Source organism: Myotis nattereri (genome assembly GCF_964212035.1).
Source record: "Myotis nattereri genome assembly, chromosome: 1".
Classification (NCBI taxonomy): domain Eukaryota; kingdom Metazoa; phylum Chordata; class Mammalia; order Chiroptera; family Vespertilionidae; genus Myotis; species Myotis nattereri.
This window is the reverse complement of record NC_138075.1, coordinates 9,985,275-10,004,109: the sequence shown is the minus strand read 5'-3', so window position 1 is coordinate 10,004,109 and position 18,835 is coordinate 9,985,275. Positions and strand designations below refer to the sequence as shown.

Sequence of the window (18,835 nt, the reverse complement as noted above, 5' to 3'; positions counted from 1 at the left end):
TGGACACATCCCCCAGCAGCTCCTTAAGGAGCTGTTGGGGGACAGCATGGCCCTCGAGGCTGAACAGGCCCAGAGGATGAACCAGCCCGACCACCTGAGCTGGGAGATGGAGCAGCAGTCAGAAGGTGGGTAGCAGCCCTTGCTGCCTGGGAGCCAGGCTGGCTGTGGGTTCTCCCTCATCCAGGGAGCTGAATGAGGCCCTTGGCTCTGAATCTCATGTGTCAGCCCATCCTCACCCGAAGTGAATAGGATTTTCTTCAAGGGCCATTTGGAACTGTTTTATTGCAATTCTCCCCAAGAAGAACATGCAGGGTCTGGCAGCCTTGAAGTCAGGACATGAACTACAAAGTAAGTGTTGCCAGATTTCTCAGCCCCCATGCAGACAGTCCCAGGAGCTTCCAGATGACAGCACGCTGACGCCCAGAGGATGTCTTAGATCTGTCTGTGGGGGATTGAAAGCTCTGGATGGCAGGAGCCTTCCCCAGTGGTCACTGACCTGCATTAGAACCGGCCTGGGCTGATTTCCTCCGTCCATGTCATCATCGGGCAGATGGGTGCAGTCTGTTCTCTGTCTCCCAGGGCAGGGCCTGCTAAGTGTCTGCTTCTCAGGGGAGCCAGGCCTCTTCCCCTGTCTGTTGTGTTTGCCCCCTCACAGCCCCCAGAGGAGGTGTGGGGTTGGCCAGGGGCAGGCAGTGCACCCGGCAAACAAGTAGCCAGTCCCTGTGCTCAACAACATCTCGTGCACCTGAGGGTGCCGGTGAAGGTGCGCTTAGATCTCTGCAGCGCACAGGAGGGCCTTGGGCTGGTTTGGGGGGTGGGGGAGGTGCTGCTTTTCCAATTCTGATCCACATTCCTAAGCATCATGGAGAGGCTGTTGAGAGCAGCTGGATAGTCCTTCTCTTCAAGGGTCCCCATCAGTTCCAAACCTAAAATCAGTTCATTGAACTATGAATCTGTGTGAGGAGTCAGTTCTCTATTTGGAGTCTCAGCACTCCTGGGACCAAGGTGGGCACCACAGGGATCTCTGCTCTGGGAGCTCAGGTTCATGGGGAGGACACCGCCCCCTGGTGGAACGCAGGAGTGGTGCGGCTGGCAGGAACCTCTCAGACCTGATGTTTCTGTTAGAGACCAGGGAGGCTGGTGGGTTGGGAAGCCCCCCTGACTCAGGCCCCCTGTGTAGTTTGTGAGCCCTTTCAGGTCAGTGCCCGTGACTACTTCTTGGTGTTCCCACTCCTGCTGCTTAGCTGGCAGCTCATGAGCAAAGCGTGAATGGACTTTTGCGTGGATGGTGTGGTGGCTTCTTGAGTAAGAAAGGCCTGGCTTCAAGTCCTGGCTCCTCCACCTGATGGCCAGGTGACCTCCTTAAACCTCCGTTTTCTTATCTGCAAAATGGGGGTAATGAAGCTGCCTCGCAGGATTGCTGTGGTGTCTCCTGAGAGGAGACGGTGAAGCCTCACGCTGGGCCTGGCCCCCGGGGCACCAACAGAGGATGGCTGTCCCATCGCCCTTGTTGGATGAAAAGATCCCCATGGCTCTGGCTCTGGAGGTGCTCGTGAGCGCAGCGCCCAGTAGAGAACCATTGCTTGTTTTCCCAATAAACTGTTGTGTCCTCTCAAGAGCCTCTGAGGTGCTGGCCTTTAGGGAAGAGGAAATGAGGCTGGTCATCAGCTCCACTGCTGCACTTGGAGATCCTTCACCATCATTTCCCAGGAGCACAGAGCCGGGTGTGAGGCACTGAGTGAGACAGGAGGTGGGCGGGGTGAGTTGCAGGTCAGTGGGGACGCATCTAATGCCACAGAACCATACGCTGAAAAATAGTTCAAACGGTGAACCCAGTGTTGTAGATAGTTCACCCCAATCTTCTTACCATATATTATTTTTTATTGATTTCAGAGAGAAAGGGAGAGGGAGAGAGAGATAGAAACATCGAAGATGAAAGAGAACCGTTGATCGGCTGTCTCCTGCGCGCCCCATACTAGGCATGGAGCCTGTAACCTGGGCATATGCCCTGATCTGGAATTGAACCATGACCTCCTGGTTCATAGGTTGGCACTCTTCCACTGAGCCACGCTGACTGGGCTCACCCCAATTTTTAAAACTGTTATTTTTAAAGCGAAATCTGAATGAGCACAGGTTGTGACTTAGTGGAGTTTTCGGCTGTTAGTGTCATTGGTAGCCTTGGCAGGATGAAGCCGTAGGTGAGTTTCCATGTGTTGACAGCAGGCGTGTTTGTCTGTGGTGTGCACTGAGCTGGAGTTGGACCACGAAGGTTCATTTGCTCCACTGCTGAGCTGCCTGCTGCTTCGGGTCTTCAGTCTGTTCTGGCTTCTTGGGTCTGTGCTGCTGTCCTTGGTGGGCGATGGGAACGTCCAGCTTCAGGTGCTGCGGTGACAACCGGCGCCCCCTCTAGGTCCTTCCAGCCCCGAGGGGGTGAATAGAAAGCAGGTGGGGTGCAGCCCTAGGAGCAGTGCAGTGTGATAAGGCTCCGGGTGAGAATGTGTCCCTGGAGGGCCAGGTGAGGGAGCACCCTGACCCCTCATACGTTCATTTACCTAAAGTCACGCACCTGCTTGTGGCAGGAAGGGGCCGAGAACTCGGGTTCTTCTCGGGTCTCTGCTCCCTTTTCTGTTCTGCGTTCAAGCTGTTTAAAAGCAAAGGAGGCAATCTGCCTTCGTCTGTCTTTACCTTATGTTGATCTCGCTTAGACTTTCTCAAGCAATTTAGATATACTGTCTCATTCTTTTTTCAATGCAATTGTGAAAGCACAAAATGAAATCTGTCCGAAGGCCCTGTCCAGGGATGGTAAGTACTGGACATACTTGCCGCAGAGCCTCTACCACCTGCAGACACACTGGTCAATTATCACCCCCCACAAACCCCCTCAGCTGAGCCACCCAGACCCCCACCACTCTGGGGGCCGGCACAGAAAACGCCATCTCTTTGCCATCTCTGTTAGTCTCTGAAATCCCTGACTTGGTGGCCAGGTTAGAACTTGGTAAAAAGTGGTTCCACCAGTTCTACTATCTTGAGGTTTTCCATTGGCCTCTCCACCGTCACCTTCTTTCTTCTTAGCTCTGGGTTGCCTCCCTACCAGGCACCAGCTGAGGCAGCAGAGGAGCTGTCACCCCCTGAGGGGCCCTCAGGTACCGACAGCAACAGCACCCTGTGGACAACGGAGGGCACCCAGCCGACCACCCCAGGCTCCTGGACCTAGGGCTTGGGGTGACGGTTGTCTCGGGGCCGAGGGCAGAGAGTGGAAGCCCAGGCCCTGGAATCTGGGCTCTGACTCGACTTTGCTCTTTAGCCTCCAGGCGGATTGCACAGGAGCTGCAGGGGGCCTCCATCGCCCTGCAGGAAAGCAGCATTGAGTATGCGGAGCTGAAGGAGGAGAACCAGCAGCTCCGGAAGGAGGTAATGGTGGGTGGTGTCCGGAACAGACAGGCAAGCAGGTGGCCAGGGGAGCACCCAGGTGTCGGTGAGGATGCGCAGCTGGGAGCAATGCGGGGTGCAGGGCAGCCACAGTGATGGGAGCGGGACACGAGTCCTCCTGCAGCAGAGTCCCGAGGGAGCATGACCTGTCCCTGCAGCAGAGTGAGCGGGCACTATGGACGTCTCTGTGCCCATTGCCTTCGTCTTCCTCTGTGAGATGGGAGTGACGCTGTGCCCCCTGTAGGTGTTGTGAGGATCGTATGAGTCAGTGCAGGTCAAGGGTCCGAGCACACAGTAAGTGCTTCCTGAAAGGAGAGCAGCGCGCTGGCAGAAAGCACAGGCGGGCCTGGGAGGGAAGCAGCATGGAAGCCACGCACGTGTGTGCAGGACCTCGGCTGGGCCGCTTCACGGCTGGGTCTTTGGCTCTGCAGATGGGAGAGTTGCGGTTGCAGCTGTTGCAGGAGAAGGACAACAGCCAGGAGTGGGAGACCTTCACTGCGGAGCTCGTGAAAGAACTAGAGCAGCTGCGCCATGAAGTTGACACCCTGAAGGCAGACAGAGCCCTGCAGGTAGGCCCCCCAGAGCGCATGCCTCCCCTGGCACCCCTGCCTGCAAGGGGGAGCATCCAGGGTCACAGCCACGTCCTGGTCATTGATCAGTGATTCCTGGGTGACCAGTTTCCTCACCCAGCTGCAGCTCAGACCAGCTATCCTCAGCTGCAGCCGAGGGATGGGGACAGGTATTGCCTCCCAGGGAACACTGGCCATCTTGTTTTGGATTGACAAGACCTGGGGGAGGAGAGGGAAGGTGCCCCTGGCTGTGGTGTGGTGAGGCCAGGGATGCTGCTCAGTGTCCTGCAGCCCCTGGGACAGCCCCGCAGGACAAAGAACGATCCTGCTCCAAATGTCCAGCGTCACCCTGAGACCCTGGGTGGATTCGCCTGGCACTACAACAAGTGCCAGGGAAGGCAGCCCAGCGCTGGGGCAGCGGCTCAGTGATGCCACCCAGGGGTCAGGCTTCCCTCTTCCCGCTCTGCCAGCGTTGTCAGTGGCTGTTGTACCTCCCCAGGAAGTGGGCAGGAAGTTTTTCCTTGAGAAAAGGCCTGTTGAAGTGTTTCTTGGGCTGACACGTTTGGGCTTTGCTTTAAAGTAAAGTTCACTCCGTGAAACGGACTTTCACACGGGCTGAGTCTTTGGCTTTGCAGATGTTGGAGTTGGAGAGGCAACTGCAAATAGAAAAGGACAACAGCCAGAACTTAGAGAACATCAGTAAGGAGCTATTGAAAGACCTAAAGCAGGTGCTCGATGCAGTAGACACCGTAAAGGCAGAGGCCCCACAGGTAGGCCCCCAGAGCGCATGCCTCCCTTGGCACCCCTGCCTGCAAGGGGGAGCGTCCAGGATCATAGCCGTGTCCTGGTCATTGATCAGTGATTCCTGGGTGACCAGTTTCCTCACCCAGCTGCAGCTCAGACCACCAATTCTCAGCTCAGCAGGGGGGTGGGGACAGGTATTGCCTCCCAGGGACACTGGCCATCTTGTTTTTGATTGACAGGACTTGGGGGAGGAGAGGGAAGGTGCCCCTGGCTGTGGTGCGGTGAGGCCAGGGATGCTGCTCAGTGTCCTGCAGCCCCTGGGACAGCCCCGCAGGACAAAGAACGATCCTGCTCCAAATGTCCAGCGTCACCCTGAGAACCCTGGGTGGATTTGCCTGGCACGACAACAAGTGCCAGGGAAGGCAGCCCAGCGCTGGGGCAGCGGCTCAGTGATGCCACCCAGGGGTCAGGCTTCCCTCTTCCCGCTCTGCCAGCGTTGTCAGTGGCTGTTGTACCCCCCCAGGAAGTGGGCAGGAAGGTTTTTCCTTGAGAAAAGGCCTGTTACCGTGTCCCATGGGCTGACACGTTTGGGGGTTGCTTTAAAGTAAAGTTCACTCCGTGAAACGGACTTTCACACGGGCTGGGTCTTTGGCTCTGCAGATGTTGGAGTTGGAGTGGCAACTGCAAATAGAAAAGGACAACAGCCAGAACTTAGAGAACATCAATAAGGAGCTATTGAAAGACCTAAAGCAGGTGCTCGACGCAGTAGACACCCTACAGGCGAAGGCCCCACAGGTAGGCCCCTAGAGTGCATGCATCCCCTGGCGCCCCTGCCTGCAAGAGGGAGCGTCCAGGATCATAGCCGTGTCCTGGTCATTGATCAGTGATTTCTGGGTGACCAGTTTCCTGGCTCAGCTGCAGCTCAGACCAGCATTTCTCACTGTGGCAAGGGGATAGGGATAGGTGTTGCCTCCCAGAGACACTGGCCATCTTGTTTTTGATTGACAGGACTTGAGGGAGGAGAGGGGAGGTGCTCCTGGCTGTGTTTGTTGGATGGTTGTTCTGTAAATATCAGGGTAAATTGGTTGGTAATGTTGTTCAGATATTCTATGTCCTTACTAATTTTCTATTACTCATTTCTTCAATAGGCTTTTCAAAGTAGTCAAAGAGGGCACCCAATGAGCTTATGCAGAGAAAGGGCATAATTTGCCCAAAAAAGGCCACAAGTGTAGCACCTTGTGATCGTCCCTCTATTCTGTGGGCCTTCCCAGTGCAGTTCCTTAAGTGCTGGTAGAACTGCCCTCAGCACAGCTGGGGTTTTCCTGCCCTGGGGGCCCCTGCTATTTTGGTGCCTTGCTCTTGGCCCCTCACTGCATGTGGGGGTGCGGGGATGCAGAGTCTGTGACTCCTGGGACCGGCACCGGTGAGGCATCATCACCTTTTTTCTCCCGGCAGCTGGACCCTTCCCTTCTGGCCTCCAAGAACCAGCAGGCGGCCAAGGAGAGGGAGCGGGAGGAGCTGTACGAGCTGCTGGAGCAGCTGATTCAAGTCCACGAGGCCCTGCGGAAGGACCACACATGCCTGGGGGCGCTCCATGACCAGCTGTCTGGGCAGTACCAGGCCCTCGTGGAGGAGCACAGTCGCCACAAGACCCTGCTGCGCCGTTCCCTGGGAATGGCAAGCAAGGCGTTCAGGCGTAGGTGGGTGCCGGCAACGGTCGGGGTGACTAGCGAGCTCTCCAGGCTCCAGTCCCCCTTTGCTCTGGCCCCTCGTGGTTCCCCTGGTTCTGCTGCTTCACACGAAGAGAAGTGAATGGAACGTCCCCCTCAGCGATGTGGGGTGGGTGCAGCTGGAGGCTGAGGGGCAGGTGGGTCCCTGAGGGGAGATGGGTGTGCCCAGCTGATCCCGGCTCAGGGAAACCATGTGTCAGCACTGGGTTCCCTGCTCCCCTGGGGACTCGTGCCCCCTCTTCCTCCTCCTCTTTCTCTTCCCTCCAACCAAGAACAAGGAGGGACGTTCACCACAGCTGCCGATTTACAGGGACGTGCCTTGCCAGCTTCCAGGCCTTTTCTTCCCTGTCAAAGCCTCAGAGTCTGTGCTTCTGTGTGTGTGTGTGTGTGTGTGTGTGTGTGTGTGTGTGTGTTTAACTTTTAATTTTGGAAACTTTTGAATGTATGGAAATGTACAGAATTGTGTAGTGAGAGCCCAATGTACTCATCCCTGACGTCAGTACTTGAATAGTCTGCCAATCTCATGTCATCTTTACCTCTGACTCTCCACCTCCATACTCCTTTTTTAAGGTAAAATCGACGTACATTGAAATGCACAAATCTCAACTTTACGCTTCTGCCGGATCAGGGCTTTGTGTGTGTGTAGTCAGCCAACGTCACCCAAGCTCCTGCTCTGGCAGATCCCGATTGAACCAGGTCCGGGGCAGGTGCAGCAGCATTCAGAGCCTGGGGGAGGTGTGATGTGCACGGGATTCCAACTCAGGGGAGACGGGAGAGATGTGGCTAAAGAGAGGCTCCCACACGTGGAGCAGCACAGGAGAGAGCTGTCTATCGTCCGCTCCCTGTGCTTGTGAGACATCCCTGCTCACAGTATTTTCCTCGATTCCTCCTCAACAAGACGCTGAGCAAATGTGGGGTCTTCAGTAGTGGAAGCAGCTGAGGTGCGGGGAGTTTTCATCACAGGGTCCCGGGAGGACACTGAGCCAGCAGAGCCTGCTGAGGGCTCCTGCTGCTGCCGTGAGCGTGGGGGCCATGACATTCGTTTAAACGCTCACCCAGTGCTTCCTGTCCACTCTCCAGGGCCTCCCACCCCCTTTATCCTCTCAGGTCCCCATCCTTCAGGGGTGCCGAGACGTCTGCTCCTATCAGACTCTGTTCCTTCCAGCCAGAATGAGCATCTCCTGCCTCTTGGCATCCCCCTCTCTGCCTTCTCCTGCACCCATCCCACATTCACGTGTTGCTTAGTGAGCATCTAGGGGGTGCATGGTGCTGTGTGTAGATGTGGTGGGAATGCACCCAGCTGACTAATGATGGGAAACTCCTGAGGTGCCCACCCCTCACCAGGCACCTACCAGCTTTATCCTTCAGGCCCTATCTATACTAATAAACGGGTAATATGCTAATTAGTCTGACCAGGCATGTCCTTCTTGACAAAGCCGGGACTTGGACAAAGCCGCCACGGGTCCCAGGTGGGGGTTCAGGGCAAACGCGGCTGGCCTAGGCGAAGCTGCTGGAGGTCCTGGGCGCCTATGGCTGGCCAGAGGGAGGGAAACCCAGATCCCGTGTGCAGGGACTGAGGCAGAGGCAGTTAGGGGCGATCAGGCAAGCAGGCAGAGGTGGTTAGGGATGATCGGGCAAGCAGGCAGAGGTGGTTAGGGGTGATCAGGCAGGCAGGCAGGCATTGGTGGTTAGGGGTGATCAGGCAGGCAGAAGAGTTAGGAGCCAGTGGTCCCAGATTGTGAGAGGAATGCCCGGATTGGAGAGGGTGCAGGCTGGGCTGAGGGACCCATCCTCCCATGCACAAATTTCGTGCACAAGGCCTTTAGTGATTTATTATAACAGTGACGTGATATTCTTAATGTCTGCTCACACAGGGAAGGTTTGTGCAAGTGGCATCTGACTGGCTCTGAAGGAGGAGTTCATTGTCGCTCTGCTGGTCGCTCCTCGCTTGATAGACCTCCTGTGTCACTCTGTGATTTTGCTGGTTGCACGGGGAGCTGGAGCCCATGATCTGTCTGCAACAGGGCTGCAGGGTGGGAGGTGGAGGTGCCTGGAGCACGATTCATTTCACTTGACACCTGACTGGGACCCTCACTCCTTCGCTCCCTGGCACACGTTTCCTGGGTGTCAAGCTTCGTCCCAGAGCCTCAGGGGAGTGAGGCTCATAGTCTCTGCCCTGCAGGAGGGTGGTTACCAACAGCTGGAATGTGCTTGATCCGTGTGCTTTTCCAAGACACAACAGGGAAGCAGGAGTTGGGAACCCTAATGGTCCATGGCCACTTGGCAAAGCTGTATGGCTTTTCCCAGAATCATTCACCTGGATGAGAACAATCACCACCCTGAAAGCCAGGCAGGTCCCCCACCCCCACTGGCCACTTCCCACGTCAGGGCAGCCTCCGCCCGTGGCTAACGGCCACAGGAGGCCTGTCTTTCAGCAGCCGCCACAGCAGGTTTCTGAGTCTGACTCCCCCCGAGTCTTGGCTCCTGGCAGATGGTACAAGTACAGCTGATGGGAGTGGTAGAGTGCAGGTGGAGGGCTGCAGATGGAGGCTGCAAACCCTGGAACCCTGGGTGGTCTCTGTCAGCCTGTCTCTGGGTGTGGAGACGTCAGGAAGGGGGTGTGGACAGGGATTTGCCTGCGTGGGGAAGAGCGAAAGGGGATGAGTCACGAGGAGCTGCCGAGTCACCTGACCGGGAGGTTCCAGCAGGCCGGAGGGACAGGCAGGGGCTGGTCAGGGGCTCCCCCTTGTTCTCTGCAGCCTCCAGAGAGGCTGTGCCGGACCCTGTAAGCACTGCGAGGGGAAGAAAATAAAAGCCCTGAGTGAGGGGGAGAGTAAGGGCTGGACTGGGGGTGCCTGGAGGAGCAGGGCGTGTGGGTGTGCACGTGCCTGTGTGCCACTGGCCCCTGGCAGCTGCTTGGGCCCCAGCAGACCAGCCTCTGGCCCCATCTGCCTGGCTCAGCCCAGGGAGATTCTGTTCCTGAGCTGGGCAGAGGGCTCCCCTGGCCCCGGGGAGGGGGCCAGCTGTCCCGTGGGTGGAATTCCCTGAATCTGTGCTGGTTTCTGTGAGAAGGGCAGGGAGTTCAGAAAACAGTGTTGGTGTTCCCAGCGGGCTAAGGGAGAGAGGCTGCTTACCCAGGGACTGGAAGGGACCCTGGAGAAGGGTCGGGTGGGAGGAGGGACTCGGCTCCGGGCTGGAGGGGACCTGTGTCCATCCCCGCCGCCCTCAGCTCTGCAGAGAGAAGCCGCTCCTGGAGGCTGTGCAGCCTCCTGTGTGTGGGTGCCTAGCGGGTGTTTCCCTCCTCAGGGATCAGGACCAGCGCCTACACGAGGAATCCCTGCAGGAGCTGGAGAAGCTCCTGAACACCCAGAGGGAGGCTCTGAAACAGGAGCAGGAGGCGATCGCCCTGGCCGCCCAGGAGGAGGAGAGGCTGCGGCAGGAGCTTGACAGGTAACCGCCTCCGCCCCCTGCACTGGCCTCTGCCAGGTTTCATTCGGAGCAACTCACTCAGCACCCACTGAGCTGAGCTCAAGCGAGTCTCCTGGTGATGGTGTATTTTTACCAGCCCTGTCATGGTCACAGCTGGACGGTCACAAGGTAAAGGCACGCAGCTGGTGGCCAGGAGGGGAGGACTGGCGACACTGGGATGCTGCAGTGTCTAGGCCTGGTGACCTCCCCTGCACCTTGATGATGGTGATGATTGTATCGGGCGAGGGCCCCTTCATCCTCCACCGCCAGCCACCCCGCGAGGGAGAGGCGCTCGGTCCCCGGCATTCACGCATTCCCTCTTGGTGAATTCACCTCCTCCCTGAAATGCACGTGAACCCCCAAATCGGTAGCGGTAGCCTTTCATGGGCCTGTCCAGAGTGGGAGATACTGGAGTCGCCGATGGGCACATTGCAGGGGAAGCTGAACAAGACCGTTGGCTCCTGCCTTGTTTCAGCTCTCACACTGCAAACCAGTGTCCCTTCTGTGGCCCATTGAGTGCCATGGAGTTCTATTTTTGTGCTTTTTGGTGGCGATGTCGCTGTTTGAAATGGCCCCTAAGTGGAGTGCTGCAGGGCTGTCCAGTGTCCCCAAGTGCAAGTCTGCGCTGAGCCTCATGGGGAGTAAGGAGCGGCATTTGAGACTCACAGGAACCGGCGGGGACAGTTTCAGTGTCCACTAAATGAGTGTTCTCGGTGGTTTGATAGGACGTTATACTGTGAACCATGAGAATTAACTGCGTTATTGTTATTCCTCTTTAAAAAAAAAAACAGATGAGGAAAGAGGCTCAGTGAGATTCAATAACTTGCTCAAGTTCATGCTCCTTGTCAGTGGTCCAGTCAGGATTCAAATCCAGGTCTTGTGTCAACCCAGAGGCACGGCCACATGAAGCCTTCCTTCCCACAGCCTTGTTCTAATATGTGTTGGGGGCTACAGACTCAGGTGCCTCCAGGGCCAGGCGGGTCCAGCCGGTGGGGAAGGAGTGTCAGCGTCAGAGCAGACCCTGGTGGGGAACACACACCCTCTGAGGGCTGTCAGCTGGGGGGCAGGCCCGGGCTGCCAGGTCATTCTTTTTTTAATCTTTAGTTTTTTAATCCTTACCCCAGGACAATGTTTCCATTGACTTTTAGAGAGAGTGAAAGGGGGAGAAGGAGAGGGGGAGAGAGAGAAACATCGATGCGAGAGAGTCACATCTTTTGGATGTCTACAGCACACACCCCAACTACACTGGGGAGCAAACCCACAACCCAGGTCTGTTCCCTTGACTGAGACCTGAAGCCATGACCCTCTGTACATGGGCTGATGCTGTGACTACTGAGCCACACCTGCCAGGGCCTTTTGTTTATGCTTTCTCCCCACCCTCTGAGAAGCTAGATACCTGAATGTTAATGTGAAACTTAAAATTTTTAAATATTGATGAACTAATTAATTTAAATTGAAAAAGACAGGTGATGTGGGCTGAACAGGGCACATCTGTGTCCAAATTGAGTCCATGAGCCTCGGGTCATGTGAGCTTTCTGGTCTAAATCTTCCCCCTGAGACCCAGTCGGGCAGTTATGAAGACGATGATGATGATTTCAGTGGATTTACCTAATAGTCCCGAGTCTCATATTTTATTTGTCTCAGGAGTGAAATTAGAAAGGGGCTTGGAAGTGGGGGGAAGAGCTGGGCATAGACACACAGATTTAGAGCAAACATGTTCTGACTCCATGTATTTCAAAAGTATTTCAGTCGAAGAGCCCTTTGTTCCACGTCGGCAGGAGAACTTAGAAGAAGAAAAAGATAACCTCAAGAGCCAGATTGACACATTGGCCAACAGGAACAGGCAGCTTGAGAATGAGGACAAAGCTCAGCCAATGTAAGGGGTGTGGGCTGCCCTGTCAACAAAGGGGTCCTGGCTTCCAGCCCCGCGCCTGGGCCTCGACATTCTGGGCAGAGCCCCCTGGCGCACTGGTGTCCCAAGGGAAGGGGTCAGACCATCTTCCCAGCACGTCCTCCGTTCATTTTCCTGGAATGGTGCTAGATTTCTGCAGGTAGGGGTGGTTGGCTTTTCAAAGATACAGCCCACTGTCAGATGGTTCTTAATCTGCTTTTGGATTCAGTTCAGATTTAAAAATACAATGGCGGTAGAGTGGTGCCTAGGGAAGGAATTCAGATTGCGGGCCAAGCCCTTTCTGTGTGTTTTCCCTTAACAGGCTGGAGAGAGGGTGGTTGGTGCACCCTGGTTGTCCTCCCTCTGCCGACATGACACATTCCTGGCTTTGGCGTAGACCCTGCGAGGTGCACAGAACCAGTGACCTGGTTGCCAGGAACTAGTAGGCGTGATGGGATGTGAGCAGAGCTGTGTGCACGGCAGACAGATGTTGAGGAGCTTCATAGAGGCCTAGAAGGAAGCATGGTGGTGGGAGTTGGGGTGCTGCTGCTGACCCGGATGGGGACAGGGCTGGCCGGTGCGGGGACATGGAGCACGGGTGGTCTGGATGCAGGGAAGGGGCAGGCAGTGGCAGGAGGGAGGCTGCAGCAGGCGGCGCTCAGCTGGGGAAGGCGCCCATGCCCAGCTAAGGAGTCGGGTTCACTGGGAAGTGAGTGTTTATGGGAAGCTGGTCTACAGGCCTCGGAGCTGCCAGGAAGGAGGGCGGGAGGAAGGGCCTTGGTGTTGGAAGCCTTGTGGTTGGAAGCCCAGTAACCCGAGATGCATCTTGTGGGCCCAGGGTGGTCTTCCCCCCTCGGTGCTGTGCTGCGGGACTGTCCTTCCTTGTGGTCAGGAATGGCTGGCCATGGGGGACAGAGGGACTTGGTCACACTGAACCTGGGGCACTGTCCCAGCTCCCTGGGTAGCGGGGCTGGGCTAATTTACTGTTCTCTTGGATTCTTTTGCTCGTCTACAGGTGGTTGCACCAACCCAAGATGGTTCACGTGGAAAGCCACACTGTAGTTTTGGGGTAGAAATGACTGTGGCCTGAAGTTGGCTCTCTGTGATGCAGTGGGTAAAAATTACCAGCAGAGGTTGGGCAGGTGCCAACTAGAAGAGTCGGGTCCTGGTGCCCAGGGGGTGATCTGATGATGGTTTTGCATTAGACAGGCCTGCAGGAGGCCAGGGAGATGGCAAGCTTGCTGAGCCTGCTCCGAGCGGAGTCTTCCCCAGTCCTGGGAGGGTTGTGGTGCCTGCCCTCCGTGAGTTTGTGCGACTAGGGGTGGAGGGTTGGTCAGAGCCAGACAGGAAAGTGCTCTAGCGTAAGGCCAAGCAGCACGGCGGTGGGAAGAGAACAACACAGACTAGAGGAACAGCGCCAAGGGCGCTAGGAGCAGAGCAGGATCAGTGTTTAGGGGTCCAGTGGTGTGGGAGCCATCACTTTCCATGGGATGCTTACTTCACGGTGAACTCACAGAAATTTCCTCGTGTTGGTGGGACCTTGGCAGCTTCATGACTGACGGAGTCTGAGCAGCTGCCTCGACGCAGGGGACTCATTTTCCAGCAAGGAAACCAGGGTCTGAGCTGTCCAGGCCCATGGGTTTCCGACCCTGAGTCCCACATAGTTTGGGGCTTACTCTCTGGAGACGACGTTCAGCTTGATCCTCGGTGCTTCAGCAGGCCGCCTCCACGTGTTAGGGTTCCCGGACCCACATCATGTGCTTTCACCCCCATTTCCCTGACTCAGCAATCACAAGGCCATGAGCATCGTGATGTCTGATTCCCAGGAAAATGCCGGCCCTTCCTGGCCAGGTCCCAGGCTGGGCTGAGTCAATTTACGTGTTTTCTTTTAAAAACCAGATTGCTTTTCTTTCTCCTCTATTTACAGAGAAGAAGGAAAACAAGAGGAGGAGGACACAGTCCTGGACACCTACGAATCCAAGGATACTGCTCCCAGGAAGTGAGTTGATTTAATGGCAGTAACTGTAGCACAGAACAGAATGCTTGCTCTCTCACGAGTGGGGAAAGCTGTCGCATCTAGAGCAGTGACCAGTTTGTTGGGCCCGCATCTTCCCCTCTATGGCAGGTCCAGAGTGGGGTCTGTGTGAATTCACTGCAAATTGTGTTCTACCCCCTGAGCCCCACATACAAAGATCATGGTGCTGGCGAAGAGCTCCGTCCTTCTGAACCCCAGATTTACAGCCACTGGCCCGGATGGAGGGACAGTGAGGGTTGGCGGAGTCCTAAGCCTCTACTTCTAATAGGAAAAAGCGCTGGATCGGAGCCAGAGCCGTTATCAAACTCTTCAAACACAAAAGCAACGGTTCTAGAGAACCAGCAGAGCCGACCCCAGACAGCCCTCCCGGGCCCCTGGAGGCCACGCCATCATGCTCATACCGGATGGAAGAGCGAGACGCCACCAGTGTGCCTGTGGGAAAAGGTAGGAGGAGTGCCTTGGCTCCAGGTGGGAAATGCAGGGGAGGACCTCAGGTCTCCCTCCTGGACAGGGCAGCACCAACGAGATGGCGTGCTCGGTGTGCACACGTGTGTAGGCGCCTGAAAGGGGTGTGCTCCCCACTTAGGTATGTGAACAGCCAAATAGAAAATATAAACCCACGTCAGTGTTGTGGCAGTTTCGTCCCAGAACAATTTAGTTCCTTTAGCACGAGAAGCCTCGCCCATCACATACAGGTGGTGGGTCCTGGAATGTCCAGAGCAGATCTCCATACAGTTACCGCAGAGAGAGCCCAATAGGGTAAGTTTTGGGGTTTCGTTGTATCTGCCAGGCCTGGGATAAGCCATTTCTGGAGGGAGATCCTGGTGCATTTAACACATAATGGACACATGCAAGGTCTTCAGCACGGCCTCGGGGGCTGAGCTCTCTGTCCCTCTGAAAAGCAGGTGTGGTTCTCTTCTCCCACCTTCCTGGCCTTGAGTCCTCCCAGCAGGGGGCGCTGTACCTGGACAATTAGGGCTGGGGTGGGAGTGAGCCAGAGGTTCCGAAATGGGTTTCTAGTTGATGTCCTGCATATGTTTCATCGGATCTAAGAGGCTGGCCGTTGTAAGCTGTATGACTATGTGATTATAAAAAAAAAATGAACGGGTGGTGGCAGTGATGATTTTGTCAGAATTGCCACCTAGCCGACCGAGATGGGAGGGATGCTCGAAGCTGCATCCTGATTTCAGAGATGTAAGGTTTGGGGGTGAAATGTGCATCTTACAATCGATTAAACAAAGCCATTGTCTTAAATGTGGTTTCGTCTTCAAATTCACGTTTAAATATCATTGTGTACATTATTTACCTACAAACCTGCCCAACAAGCCTCCTGAGAAAGTAAATTTTATGAAGGACACTAGGGCTTTCTGAGGACCAGGGCCTGCCTGAGACTCGTGTGCTCTCAGCGGCTGGCGTCACAGTAGCTGACAGGGCCCAGGGCCTGTGCCAAGCCGCCTTCTGAGTGTGACGTGTGCACAAGCCTCTCCAGGTGGCAGTCACCACTTCCAGTCCCGGTGTGTCACTGGAGATGCTAAGATGAGGTGTGCACACGCATGCCCACTGTTTGGGGACTAGTGCTTGCATGCCCAGTCTTTACAGCAGGTGAATTAGGGCAAAAGCTCACGTGCAGGGAAATGATCATGAAGCTTTCATAGTGGCTCCTTAAATGTTGTGACATTTACCACCTCAACTTGTGTTATTGTCTAAGTTGACTTAATGACTATAATCAGCCTAATGGAGTTGGCAAACCTTTCAGAGAAAAAAATGCTTGACTGATCCAGACTGTCTTCGGGGTCCATGAATGAGCAGGTCAGTGGTAAATGTGAGTAAGGGCAGCTGTGCAATGGTGCTTCCTGGGCTCAGCACCCTTTAGGCAGTTGACCCGCTCTGTCTATCGCCTTTGGTTCTAACTGCCGGGTGAGGTCGGCACCATTCCTTTCCCCTGTTCAGAGCTGGGAAAGTGAGGTTTGCCAGGATTAAGCACTGGCCCTGAGAGTAAGTGTTGGAACTGGGATCCGAACCCGGGTCTGACGGATACGGGGCCTGAACTTTAACCCCTGTGAGCACTGCCTGCACTTCAAGCTGCTTTGGTCCCTGAAGATGCTGAGCCCGCCTGGGGCCCAAGCATTGAGTAGTGGGTCCTTATCCTGTGGTGGGAGCTGTGGTCAGCAGGTGGCGCTGTGGGGAAAGAAGTAACCGAGGTTCCTCTATGGCTGTGGTTCTCAACCTTCCTAATGCCGCGACCCTTTCATACAGTTCCTCATGTTGTGGTGACCCCCAACCATTAAATTATTTTCGTTGCTACTTCATAACTGTAATTTTGCTACTGTTATGAATCGTCATGTAAATATCTGATATGCACGATGTATTTTCATTGTTACAAATGGAACATAATTAAAGCATAGTGATGAATCACAAAAACAATATGTAACTATGTATGTGTTTTCCGATGGTCTTAGGCGACCCCTGTGAATGGGTCTCTCGACCCCCAAAGGGGTCGCGACCCACAGGTTGAGAACCGCTGCTCTATGGACTTGAATCCTTAATCAGAAATCGGGTGAATCAGTTATGTTCATGTACATGACATGCTCAGAAAGTTAGACCAATTGTCTGCTCTGGTCAGACTGTAATTTAAAGGCCATGAGGGTAGGTTTAGAGTCGAGGATATGTAGGAATCTAAACAGGAATATTTTTTCAAAATATATTTTTTATTGATTTCAGAGAGGAAGGATAAAGTAGATAGAAACATCAATAATGAGAATCATTGATTGGCTGCCTCCTGCATGCCGCCTACTGGGGATTGAGCCGCATCCTGGGCATGTGCCCTTGGCTGAAATCAAACCTGAGACCCTTGATTCCGCAGGCCTATCCTCTATCCAGGGAGCAAAACCAGCTACGACTAAACAGGAATAATTCTTGATGCTGAGGGAGTTTTGGCAGCCAAAAGAGGTAGAGCTCTAGCTATTTTGGCAGAGGTAGGTACTCTCATTATTTTCACACTTATCCTCTCTCTCTCTCTCTCTCTCTCTCTCTCTCTCTCTCTCTCTCCTCCCCCATTTCCACATTCTCTCTAAAGATCAATGGAAAAAATATCCTCCAGCGAGAATTTAAGAAAAAAAGTATTAGTGAAGAGTTGAGGTCGACAGTTTTACTACAGAAACATACCGTTACGTGTTCCAAGGTCTTTGAACAGGAGCAGGAGGTAGTGTGTGTCACCAAGGTGTCAGGAAGCCTGTCAGGAAAAGGGATGAGTAAGCCCAGCTGGTGCAGCTCAGTTGGTTGAGCATCGTCCCATGAACCTGGAGGTCACGGTTTGATTCCTCGTCAGGGCACGTGCCTGGGTTGCGGGCTTGATTCCCAGGAGGGGACCTTTGGGAGGCAGCCAATCCATGAGAGACATCATTGATCTTTCTATTTCTCTCTCCCTTCCTCTCTCTGAAATCAATAAAAACATTTTTTAAAAAGGATGAGTACGAAAAGGCAGGTCCTAAATTAATAAACATCTTTTTTAATGATTTAACACATTGAAACTGAAAAATGGTTTAACACATCAGCTCCTAGAGCAATATAGACTTCTCACGTGCTAAGTAAAGCATTGGCACAAGGGTGCCACTGAATTAACTAAATGGAGTCGGAGCCTAAATGATTCACCGAGTCCTGATTCTGGTTGTGCCGTGGGTATTGTTTCCATCTCTCCTGGGCTGGACAGGATTCTGGTTTGCGGAGTATAGTTAGCGAATGAATGTAGCATCATTTGTTATTATTCAGGTCATTTATTTGCTGTTTTGTGTTGTTTTCTTTTTCCTTCTTCTCTTGGGTTATCTGCGGATGACAATGTAGCCGCTCGGCCCAAAAAGAGCAAAAGGAAGAAGACAGACAAGTCACCAGCGGCCCGCCCGGCTTGGTGGAAGCGCCTTCAGTGCTGGTCATCCTCGGACATCCCACCCCCTTCTAAATAGGCTCTCCCTTTCCCAGACACTCGAGATTCCTTTCCCTTTACCAGCTCCTCACCAAATACCCTCCCTCATTTATGGAGAAAAAAAAAAGGAAAACCACCAATGACCCGTACGGAAAGGCCAGAGGACCCATAGTGGCCCCTCCTCCTGACCCCACAGCAGCTCCCGAGCCTTCAAACTACCAACGTGCCTCTGAGGACAACGGCCTCCTCTCCTGTCCGCCTGCGGTGCCTGGAGCGGCTGTAGAACGCGGAAAGGGGTTCCCGTGCTGCTTCCATTGGTCCCGTTAGTGACAACGCTGCGCCAGCCCTAAGGGTCACCCCATGTGGAACTCCTGTCTGACCCTCCAGCCACTGGTATCTTTTGAACAAATGCACTTTGGCCTGGGGATGCTCACCCTGCAATGACAAACAGATATCCCAGAGGCAGCTCCTATGTGAGCGTGCCCCTTAGGACACGTGTTAGCTACTTCACCTGCATTTAAGCGTGCGTGTGCGTGTGCGGGTGAACAGATACACGCACGCACGCACTCTCTCAGGCTGGGCCTCGTGGTCCGGACTCCCGACTCCCTCTCCCAGAAGCCTGGTGGTCCCAGGAGAAGCCCAGACCAGCCAAACGACAAGACCTTGAGGTCCTGGTGGACCCTGGTGTCAGGCTCACTGTTAACCCAGAGCGTTGCCAAGTCAGGCCTGGGCCCCACGTCCTTCAGGCCAGGGCGGTCTTCCAGGCAGGTGGCCTCGGGCTTTGCCTCTCTCCAGCTGGCTCCTGGGCCACCTGCTCACTTTTCTGTAAACACTGGGTCTGCCCGGCCGGGGCGATGGGGCAAGAAAAGCCCTGCCCGCCCCCTCCCAGCAAGTGTCCACAGTGTGCAGAGGGGAGCGTGTGCGAGAGGCAGGTGCAGCCTGATGTGAAAGTGGCTGCAGCGCCCCAGTGTCCCCCATCGAGCATGAGACTTTATTATTCCTTGAGTGACTTCCTGGGGTGGAAACCAAATTTAATCTATTACATACATG

The 18,835-nt window shown here is 54.7% G+C and overlaps 1 protein-coding gene across 1 annotated transcript; it reads left to right on the top strand.

Moving 5' to 3' along the window:
• Window positions 1–46: 46 nt before the first annotated feature.
• On the top strand, window positions 47–17,902 carry LOC308514633 (uncharacterized protein; the record flags this gene model as incomplete). Its single annotated transcript, XM_081084895.1, has 12 exons — window positions 47–125; window positions 2,270–2,387; window positions 3,073–3,143; window positions 3,305–3,411; window positions 3,861–3,998; window positions 4,634–4,768; window positions 5,403–5,537; window positions 6,198–6,442; window positions 9,779–9,922; window positions 13,759–13,830; window positions 14,135–14,310; window positions 17,707–17,902. 12 exons carry the CDS (start codon window positions 47–49, stop codon window positions 17,823–17,825), a joined length of 1,539 nt encoding a protein of 512 aa, XP_080941021.1. The 3' UTR covers window positions 17,826–17,902.
• Window positions 17,903–18,835: the final 933 nt, after the last annotated feature.